The following is a 12236-nucleotide window of genomic DNA, read 5'->3' on the forward strand; positions in this document are numbered from 1 at the left end:
GGTTTTCTTCTTTTATTCTGTTGCTGACATTCCTCTGCTTTCTTTTACAACCTAGACCCTTCATATTCCAAGTTGTGAGCTTCATGATGATGGGTTTTTGAATGAGTAACTGGTAAGATCTTTCATCTTACCTGAGTTGATCATGAGCTTTCCACACTATATTAGCAGTTCATTTTTACTCTTTATTCCTCTTTTCCTGCCTGGGTTCCTAGCCAAGTGTCCTGATATTTCCTCCATTGATTTGACCCCTTCCTGGTCCTATCTTTCCTAGCTTCTTTTGTTTCATGAGGTTTTTATCTGAGATCGCCAAAGGAAAAGCTATTGTGCTCTGTCAAACTCCTCTTGTGGTAGAGAGTCTATCCCTTTGCTGGTTCCCTAGTTTAAGAATTTCTCCAGATCAAGATTCTCCCTCTCAAGTATCTCATATAGCTCTTGGTCCTCGGTCCCAACTTTACTAGGGGTCATCTCTTGATCCCTGCTTTATTCCATGCTTTTTGGTATGCCTTCCTGTAGTTTGTTAGCAAAGATGATGTTTAGGAAGAAACTCACGGGACAGTCAGAATCTTCTCCCTTCTGACTGTCCCGTGAGTTTCTTCCTAAACATCATCTTTGCTACTTTCCGGTTCTGTTGAGTCTATATTTTTTTTCCTTTCTCCCAGGGTCTCCTAAATCTATTCGAAATGTTTCTCTACTTTTATTCAAAACAACGTTGCTGTAGGAGGGAGTGGAACTCCCTCCTCCTGGCACCTCCATGGTTCTCATCTCGCTCCTCCTATTGCTTCCTGCTCCGAACCCTAGAGTGCAAAACTTCCAATTCCAAATAATTGGTTATTTCATAACTAATCATTTGATCAATTAGAACAATATTTATATTATGATACATAAAATTTAAAAAAAAAAAAAATATATATATATATATATATATATATATATATATATATATATTTAACTCATATTTGTTTTAACAATATTTAGGCCGATAGGCCTTCCTATGCATCAACAATTGTCAACACTTTTAACCTGAACCGTTTGATCAAGTTTGATAGTTTCAACCGTTGATTTGAAGTTGACTGCTTTTTCCAAATATTTGAGTTGCCTTTTTTCACCTCCAGTTCTGCTGTGCATTGAACCTGGCCCTTTGAGTTGCATTGCTGTTTTTTCCAATTCTTTTGTCACTCTCGAAGATATGCATTACTGCTTTTTCCAATTCTTTTGTCACTCTCGAAGATATTTTCACTGCTTTTTCCTTGACAGTTGTTGTTGCTGTTCTTCTTCCCTGGCTTTTGGCAGCTTTTTTGCAAGCACTAAGCTTCATCTACCAAGCTTCATCTACCATCACCTTTGATGGGAAACTTATAACATTGACCTCAGCAGTGGATCCGGATACTCTGTCTCCTGCAATCCTCGGCGGATACCTTTCTTTATCACTGGAAACAAATAGGTCACTATCGGGTATTTTTATATTTTCCCATTTTCTTTCTATTGTTTCGTATTTGTTATATGTACACATATATATCTCCCACGCATGGGCTGGATGCAACGAGTGTTTATATTAGAAGCACAAAAGTGAGTGATGGTCTTTGGTTCGTTTGAAATTTTGTAGCAGAAGTTCTCTCTTGTCTGCTCTACTAACGAAGGATCTGTCAATGGTTGACATTACAATTGATTTGAATTGAATTCAATATCCAAATTGATTGCCCATATCACATCTAAAAAAACGTGTCTGCTTCCGCTCCTCCCCCTGTCCGTCTTGTATTTATAGAATAGATGATCTTTCCGTGTGAAGAAATAATTGTAATTAACATCAACGTATTGCTAAATCAACGTGAGATGCAGCGTTGCATATGCATTAATAAATGTGGACTGGTGATTTGTATAAAGTCACTGTTCAGATTCGAAATACAAAAGTAAGATTATATGGTCTCTGTATATTGTGGGTAATCAAATGGTCTCAAAGCATTAAGTCAAACATCCCACACCGGTAACACATTAATATTCCTCTCTGTGTGCACCCATTCAACCCGCAAAGTTCTCTCCTGTCTGCTCTACTAACGAAGGATCTGTCAATGGTTGACATTACAATTGATTTGAATTGAATTCAATATCCAGATTGATTGCCCATATCACATCTAAAAAAACGTGTCTTCTTCCGCTCCTCCCCCTGTCCGTCTTGTATTTATAGAATAGATGATCTTTCCGTGTGAAGAAATAATTGTAATTAACATCAACGTATTGCTAAATCAACGTGAGATGCAGCGTTGCATATGCATTAGCTTGCGGATTGCAATTTTGCCATACGTGAATTTTTTTTCCTGTTTTTGTCTGTAGTTTAAGACAAAGTTGTTTTGATCTAACCAGCTGACCACAACCTGCTTGACATAGTGTGTTTTATATTTAGTGATAAATTCCTTGATTTAATCTTTCTTCAAGATCTTTATCACTGGAAACAAATAGGTCACTATCAGGGTATTTTTATATTTTCCCATTTTCTTTCTATTGTTTCGTATGTGTTATATGTACACATATATATCTCCCACGCATGGGCTGGATGCAACGAGTGTTTAGATTAGAAGCACAAAAGTGAATGATGGTCTTTGGTTCGTTTGAAATTTTGTAGCAGAATATATATAATAAATGTGGACTGGTGATTTGTATAAAGTCACTGTTCAGATTCGAAATACAAAAGTAAGGTTATATGGTCTCTGTATATTGTGGGTAATCAAATGGCCTCAAAAATAAAATTTAAAGCTTTCTCTTCCACATCACTTCAGTGCTAAAAAGTTTGTTTTACTGTAAATCGATTTCGATCTCCAAAATCAGAGAGCAAAATAAAAAGATTTTGTTAGTTTTTTTACTGGAAAATTTAGAAACATGAAAAGTAATATTGGATCTCGTTAAATGGTTTGTACAAACAATTTATATACAACCATATCTTACATTTAGTTTGATTAATTTTATTTCTACTTATTGAAATTATAAAAGATTTGTTAATTATCTTATGAATTTTATTTCGATTTATTATAATTCTAAGAAAGTCGTTAATTATTTTAGTGTGGACAATATCTACTTTGTTTAACTGTTTGATATTTTAAAAATGAAATCCAACCATACAATTTCGAAATTGGGATTTAACTTAAATAAGCGGATTCCACTTTTTTTAAACTTTGAAATATTTAGATTAGGAAAATTATAGATCTCAAACTTATAATTTGAGCAAATACATAATTAGAAAAATCTAACAAAACTTTAAAAAAACCTATTACTTATTTCTAACAATTTCAAAAATAGTGAGTAATGATTCTTAAAATGTATCAGAATTTGAGTATTCGATCAGTGGATCATAGCAGGGATTAAGTTATGGAAATATGGCCTTAATACTATGCTGCTGAATCACACAATTGTGATTAATAAAGGTTGATGATCAAAATCATGAAAAGTAATATTGGATCTCGTTAAATGGTTTGTACGAACAATTTATATACAACCATATCTTACATTTAGTTTGATTAATTTTATTTCTACTTATTGAAATTATAAAAGATTTGTTAATTATCTCATGAATTTTATTTCGATTTATTATAATTCTAAGAAAGTCGTTAATTATTTTAGTGTGGACAATATTTACTTTGTTTAACTGTTTGATATTTTAAAAATGAAATCCAACCATACAATTTCGAAATTGGGATTTAACTTAAATAAGCGGATTCCACTTTTTTTAAACTTTGAAATATTTAGATTAGGAAAATTATAGATCTCAAACTTATAATTTGAGCAAATACATAATTAGAAAAATCTAACAAAACTTTAAAAAAACCTATTACTTATTTCTAACAATTTCAAAAATAGTGAGTAATGACTCTCAAAATGTATCAGAATTTGAGTATTCGATCAGTGGATCATAGCAGGGATTAAGTTATGGAAATATGGCCTTAATACTATGCTGTTGAATCACACAATTGTGATTAATAAAGGTTGATGATCAAAATGTGTATCGCGTTTGAACTTGACATTTTTATATACTTAAATTATGTCCCCATCAATATGATAGTGCATGTCATTCTTGATCAACGCCATCTATTTTTTATTTTATTTTTTCAATATATATTTATGTAATGAATGGGATCCATCCAACTTGTATCTTTTACCATTTTACTAATTCATCATCAGAATCAATGATATTAGTACAAACACTTGTGATATGAGTACGTATTCACTGTATATTCACTATGAAGAGACCCTTTTTCACTCATATTTAATCCTACCTCTGAATAATATGGTTTGTAAGTTCAGATTATATATATTTAAGTTTCAAAGTTTCAGTTTTCCTGCTGTGAGTTTCTTTTAGTTTTGAAAAAAAAATCAGACTTCAAGTTTAGGTTCATGACATTTTATGATGCTCTTGAGGCAAGGATTCAGTGTAGAAAAACGTGTTGCTATTGCTAGAATACCCAATACCTCCCTCTCTGGGATTCTCAATACTAATGGTCTTGGACTAAGACATGATAAAGTTTAATATTCCTCAATATCATGTTTGCCTTTCGAGCTTCTTTAGTTAACGTCACAATCGTTCTTTTGTGCAGGAATCATCTTGGAGCCGGTCAGGAGGAGTTCTTCTTACCGCACAGAGATCCCCAAGCGAATCTAGAAAGAACCAAAGGTGATCCTTTCTACACTTCCTGTCAATATATGTCAAATAGATGAACATGTGTGTAACAGGTACCTTTTTTCAGATAACCTTACGGTTTGTAAATGCTTTAGTTTTTCTCTCATAAAAGAAATTCTTGTTGAAAGAAAAGCTGATAAACTGTATATCTCCTCCTGTCGAAATAGTTGTAGGTTGCTTTGTTTTGTTTCAATAGTTGTTAGGGAATATTGAGAAAATGAACTTTCAGTTGTGCGTTAGTGACCCATTTCCATGTTTTTCAAGTGACTTTGTGGACCAAAAGGGGGGGGGAACTTGTCCCAAGGGCTAAATTAGGATATGCAACATTATTATGCTAACAAATTTGATGTATTAAAATTTATTTTTTAAGAAAATGCTTTAGTTTTTCTCTCATAAAAGAATTTTTTGTTGAAAGAAAAGCTGATAAACTTTATATCTCCTTCTGTCGAAATAGTTGTAGGCTGCTTTGTTTTGGTTCAATAGTTGTTAGGGAATATTGAGAAAAGGAACTTTCGGCTATGCAAAGTGTTGACTGACTTTATATGCACTAATGAATACATGAATATGTGAAATAATACATGTGTAGAATAAGAATTGTTTGCATAAGAAATTCAAATTTTTTTTATAGCATTGTTCTGCACAGTTTAATGAGTCGAGAGTCTCATCATATTCATACGTCAATACCCCCTCCAAAGACAAATAAGAAAGTACACTAAAATTTACACTAAAATCAATCAAATACTCTTTCTTAGAGCAAACCAACATTAGATATATTAGGACCTTGGGATAAGAGAGTGAGTCAACTACCCAAGGTTGCAAATCAAACTAGTGTCGTTAAAGAGTGAAAAATCCTTCTGCACTCATATTACCAGGACCACTCCACTCACAACGGAGCGAAATACGAGACAACATTAGATTGTAATTGAAGGTAGCTCGCCTTCTTTTACAGCTCCTTTGGGCATTCTGTGTAACGGGGGTCCCTTCGAGGATTTCGGAACTGAGTCGGGGACTCAGGTATCCTGCCCACACAGCGTGCTGTCTACGACTATGTCCCCCCTGGTAATGTCTGTGATTTGAGGTATCTCTAGTGGCCAATACTTCTAGGTACTTACCTAAGGTGACTGGGACGGGCTGTCCTGGTACCTCAAACGGACGGACCTACTTTGTCTTCATTTTTTGGGAGGGTGCTCGTCTTCACGAGAGTACTTGGCCCCTCAATCTGAGGTTCGGGCAAAGCTCAAAAGTAACCGTAATCGTACATTTGGCCATCCTTCTCTGTTACTCATTGAGAGACTGGGTTTCATCTCCAGTAATTGGTGTTTATCAGACAAGGTAATTTCACTTTGTTTGTTGATTGTCATTTTTAGTGTATTTTTTCTTTTTTAGTACCTGAGTGCTATCTTTTTTGAGACTTAAAGAATATCACCTTAAAATTTATCTGATAAAATATACCATTCATTGTGACTACATCTGTCCCTCACCGTCAATCCAGATGGTTGTTATGACTTCCTCCACTCACTGTGGAGAATCTACCGAGATCCACTGACTTGGATTCTTCATCTTCGAGGAATCATTCTCCTAAATTGCACACGGGATCTATGTCGACAACCAATGATTTGTTTATCTGATTCAGCAATGGCTCTGTTTCAAATCTTATCAGAATTGATGGAAGCAATAGGTGTTACTATTGAAAAAACAGATGAGTCCAAATTAATATCACATGGATCTTTTGATGCATTAGTACTTCTACCTAAGCTAACCATAACTGGCAACACCTACAAGGTCATCTTATCTTTAACAGTGTTGTGAATGACAATTTACTCTCAAACCTTCTGCCCTTATTATTGTTTCACCATCGAAAGTTAGCCTTGCTAGATTAGTTCCCTCATTCACATCACATTATTCTTTACATGACTTTTGTGCTGTGGTAATTTGATGAATTACAGGTACTACTATCACAGAAATAGAATCCCTCTATTAATATTATGGAGCCAGCATTGACTACAAATGCCATTCCTCTGTTGTTGAATGGTTCCACTGATATTCAACCACTGCTCCAGATAATCGATATTGGTTCTGTTACATCATTAAAAACAACATCCTCGCACTTTTGCATTACTCTATCTGATGGAACACATCAACACAAGACTTTGCTACCATCAACATATAGCCAACAAGTTGCATCTGAAGACATTCAAATTGGCTCAATAATTTTGCTTAAAAAAGCCGCTTGCACTGTGCTTCAAAATTCCTCGTAAGGCCCAACTTTTGAATTTACCCTTTTCTATTTTTTGTCTTCTATACGCTTCCTGCATTACACAAAAAAAAATAAAAAAATCTTCATTAATTCATTTCTCGTTTGTTTACATAAGGTCCATCCGAGTGGTTGAGCTTGAAGTTGTGATGCGCTCAGCAGCATTGACGAAGGACTCATCAACACTGCTACATGCTAAGGCAGGTACATCCCAAGTTAGCTCTTCATCAACAGAAGATACCTTGCCCTTTGTAGTTACTCCACCAATTACGGCAACAACTACAACAATTCCATTCACGGCACTCAATCATGCTCGAAAATATTGGTCAATCCAAGGTAGAGCATCTGCAAAAACATCATTGAAGACTTACAACAATGTGCGAGGATCAGGAAAAGTTGTTGGGTTTGACCTTATCAATCGTGATAAGGAAGAGATCCACCTTTCTGCATTTGCTGAATTGGCTGAATCTCTTTACAGTCTAATTCAAGTTGGGCAGCTATACATTGTTTCAAATGGCATAATTAAAGAAGCAAATCCAAACTACAACCACCTCAAGAACAAATGGGAAATTTACTTGTTTGCTGCTTCCACTATCAATCCATGTCCCATAGATGATCCAACGTTTCCTTACCAGAGCTTTAACTTCAAGACTATTGCTGAAATAAAAAGTGCAAGTCCAAATACGAATGTGGATGTCATTGGTGTTGTTACTTCCACCTCACCTGCATCAACAATTCGACGAAAAAATGGAAGTGAGACATTAAGGAGAACACTCATATTAAAAGACAAGTCAGGTTTTAGCATTGATGTAACATTATGGGGAGATCATTGTGACTCTATAGGACAAAACCTTGCTAGTACTCTTTCGACAACCCACCAATCCTTGCAATCAAAGGAGGTCGTGTATCTGAATTTAATGGTACCACAATAGGGACGATATCAACAAGCACTCTCATCATAAATCCACAAGTTGAAGAAACTCATCAACTACATGCATGGTTCGGTGAAACAGGTTATAGTTCTTCTTCTCCATCTTTGAGTAGAAACTATGGTGTTGCTTCGAAACATCCCCTACCATGAAAGACGTTCCATGAAATTGCTGGCATGCAAACCTCCGCTAAAGCAATATGGGTTTCAGTTCGTGCAACAATAACTCCTCTTCACATGGAGGACTTCTACTTTCTAGCATGTCCATTAGATTTCAATGGAAAACAATGCATGAAGAAGGTTGTGGAGCATTCTAACAATCTTTGGCATTGTAAAAAATGTAACGGCGACTTCCCAGAATGTGACTACCGTTACAAACTTAAAATTGAGCTACATGACCACACCGGGCATCTGCAAAATGTCACAGCGTTCAATGATGCAGGAAACGAGCTCATGTGCATCACGGCAAAAGACTTGTTCCTTCTTTCTATCGAACCAGCTGATCTACAGGAAATTTGTGGCCGAATTTCAAGATGCCGCTTCCTGCTAACACTTTCCATTAAAGCAGATTACTTCAATGGTGTTCAACGCTTACAACCAATACTGATAAATTCAGAAGAAATTCAATATGCCTCTGCATGCAAAGAAGCCCTCAATGACATTCAAGCAATGTCCACTTCAAAACGACCTGTTGTTCGCCGCCTTTGAAAAGTTTTTTTGGGTCTCTTCAAACACTATTGTTTTTACATAAACAAACATTTCTGCACAACTCATTGTTTCATATTGTTGTAAATTACACCCATGTTATTGTGATGCACACTGTTGCTGCAAATACTCTCTTCCAGTTATTCCAAAATATGTATGTTTACCACTTTTCATTTTACATAATATAGATATCAACATTTGTAAAGACTTACTACATAATTTTCCCATTCGTTGTTTACATGTCTATACATTGATCTCTTGCTTGCTAATCTATTCATGCTATCGTTCAAACTTGAAAAAAAAGAAAAGAAGAAGGAAGCAAAATCTTGGTTATCTTGCTCCTCTCCTCTCAATAATAGATGCCATAATAACATATGATTTTATAGTACTCCTAATTGCATGTTTTTCCTTCTACCTAATCTACCTACATTCACTGATGTTCAAATAAGAAAAAAAAATTCTAGAACTTGTAATACATTCTCCAAACATGCAATACTTGTTTATGAAAACTAACACTAATTTTTTGTACTTGTTTAGATATGCCAAAAAACAATCAAAATGCGGACAAACACGAGCGGCGACGTCTTCTTTATGCACAGCAAAAGGATACAATAAATGCATGGTGGCGACTACTTTATAAAAACCGCAACAACCCTACTACTTCCTCTACATCCCTTCCCACCTCAAATGCTCTCCCAACTATACAAACCAACCCATCTCACCTTCATCAAATCCAATATAACCCTCCCCTTAATGAAGAACACCGTCGCTTTCGAGAAAGGATTGATGAACTTTCTAGCATGCATGTTTGCACAATATGCAAAGAAGCATACCCAGGAATGAAAACAAAGCTTTTACACGGTAGACTTTCTTGTTTTCGTTGTGCATCATCTAAATCTACCAATCGTTTTTCTGAACTAAACAACATGAACCCTGGTGAACAACCCTATGTCCTTCAACAGTTAACACAAGTTGAAGAAATGCTCATTGCACGTGTAAACCCCATTCTACAAGTCACTCATGCTCGTGGTGGCCAATACAAATATAGTGGCCATACAATTAGCTTCCCTCAAGACATCACCACTATTGCCAAATACTTACCCCGAATGATTTCTGACTTAGACATCCTCATTGTGAAAAGGCAAAATCCATCTGAAAAGGCTTATGAATTCTTCGTTTGCAAATCACGTGTCCTTGCAGCGCTTGAATACAAAACAAAAAATGACCCTTACTACTGTGATGTTCATTTCAATTCATCTGCTATTTCTGCACTACCGGATCACCCTACCGATATTTCTTCTCTTCTCCATAATGTAACCACCTCCTCTTTTGAACCCCATCAAACCAATATTGATTCTACTTATGATACTGATGTCATGCTACCTCCATTAGAAATCCAACCCTCTTCTTTCGTTCCAATACTCCCAAAGTCAAGTACTGAGCTTGAGCACATTTGTAATTATTTGCACTTGACCGATTCAAATTCAACAAGCTCTATCGATTGGCCTCCAATATCTTTAACAACTATGAATGAATACAACACCATAGGCCTCTTTGCCATGGCATTTCCCACACTCTTCCCTACAGGCATTGCAATGATCATGCAACCAAGAGTTACAAAAGTTGAGATGCATGAATATGCTTTACACTCGCTGCACTACCATGATAACCGATTTGGCCAACACCCAAGATTCCGCTACTATCTTTATAACATTCTGATGCGCCATCGTAGCCAGACTACTCCTAGTGTTTTTGTGAAAAAGTACATTGAGAACAACTTGCCAACAACGGTTTCAGACCTACGACAGTGTCTTCGTGACTCTCCAGATTCAAGATTGCCAGAGCAAATAATGCGGTTCGGTTCAGCCATACGAGGAACACGATCTTTCTGGAACAGACGACGATCTGAGCTGACTGACATGATCACGCAAATAGGAAGTCCTACATTCTTTTTCACTCTCAGTGCAGCTGATACTAAATGGCATGACTTGCACATGATCATGCCTGTCAGTGTTCCTTCCAATTCAGTCAACCACTTCCAATGGAAAATCCAAAATATAATTAAGAACCCACATCTAACAGCCCAATATATGCATTGTAGATTTACAATTTTTCTCGAAGAAATCCTGCAAAAAGGCCTCCATGCAGTAGACTATTGGTGCAGGTATTTTTTAATATCCATTTTCTTCTACATTGATTTTCTACATTTCATATATATGTTTTAATGAGATTTTACCTTCATATTATATTCAGATACGAATGGCAACATAGAGGATCCGCACACATTCATGGCTTCCTCTGGCTGCAAAATGCACCAAACATGGACATAATTGACTGGAACAATGCATTAGAAATTGCTAATGCACAGAAATATTTCGACCACTACGTAACTGCCTGGAATCCACGTGAAGCAGAACACCGAAATATTCCGCTTCAGCAATCAACAATTCATAACCCATGTCTTCTTGACACAGCATCAATATTCACATCCAATCAGTTTGAAGACTATACAGAGCTTGTCAACTGCATTCAACGTCATACAAAGTGTCATGAGTCTTCTTGTCTTCGCAAGAAAGACAATGTACTTAGCTGCCGGTATGGAGTACCATGGGAGTTGAAGTCCACATCTTCACTTTTCATTGATGATAAAGGTCATAAAACCTATGTCCCTGCACGCAATGATGAAAGATTGAATATTCACAATGCCGATCTACTCTCTATTTGGAGAGCAAATGTTGATTGCCAACCAGTCCTTTCTCGCCATGCTGTGTTAAAATATATTTCAAAATATGCAGCAAAATCAGAAACAAGATCTGAGAGCTACCGTCAAATGCTATCACGGCTTTCACAAAGTGTCATTCCAGAAGCACCTACTGTTGCTGTTATCCGAAAACTCCTTACAGGAACCATTGCAGATAGAGACATTGGAGCACAAGAAATATGCCATATGTTACAAAAGCTACCTCTTTCTCTCAGCAGCCGTACATTTCGGTCTTTGAATGTCAACAAGTCTGTTTTCAAACGCGTTTCACAAGATACTGAGAACCCTTGTTTGACACCAAACTTTATCCTTGCATACATGAACAGGCCTGTCTCCTTGGAATCACTGCCCCTCCTTGAAGCTTCACGCTCATGATCATATTCGTCTCAGTGAAAAAAAAACCAATGGAAACACATATTCCCACCAATGATTGTACATGTATTGCCTCGTTACAATGTCATTCCTTCCTCTGATGATCCTTCTTATGCCACTTTTTGCTGGAGTGAATTACTATTGTATTTCCCCTTCCGAACACTCCCCAATGATATTGGTTCAACTGATGCAGAAATTATTGCACACTGGGAACAAAAAAAGGGTACATATACACCATGGCATGTCCATAGAGAAATTGAAAACCCACAAACCCCACATACTGAAGATCAAACTACCCCCGACATCCCTCCTGATTCCATGCAGATGAACGAATGGCAAATCCTCTCTCAGCTGCACCCAGGTTACAATATTGCAATTGATGACCTTGACATGATTGGCTACCGCGACTTCGATGCCAACCACAATTGGTCACATAATACTATCCCTCCCCACTTGCAAGAAACTGCCATAAATTTCGTTGAATTCAACCGCTCAACGATTCAAAGCGAACATCATTCTTTTTTCAACCTTCCCTAAGATCACACATTATCTC

General features: G+C 36.5%; 1 protein-coding gene across 1 annotated transcript; it reads left to right on the forward strand.

Annotated features, from left to right (window-relative positions):
- Nucleotides 1–10076: 10076 nt before the first annotated feature.
- On the forward strand, nt 10077–11686 carry LOC149170937 (uncharacterized). Its single transcript, XM_089425782.1, has 4 exons — nt 10077–10552; nt 10652–10714; nt 10804–11201; nt 11346–11686. Exons 1-4 carry the CDS (start codon nt 10077–10079, stop codon nt 11684–11686), a joined length of 1278 nt encoding a protein of 425 aa, XP_089281908.1.
- Nucleotides 11687–12236: the final 550 nt, after the last annotated feature.

Source organism: Pinus tabuliformis, chromosome 4_2 (assembly GCF_031772625.1).
Source record: "Pinus tabuliformis cultivar Carrire ecotype Pingquan chromosome 4_2, CPIR1, whole genome shotgun sequence".
In the NCBI taxonomy this organism is placed as follows: Eukaryota; Viridiplantae; Streptophyta; class Pinopsida; order Pinales; family Pinaceae; genus Pinus; species Pinus tabuliformis.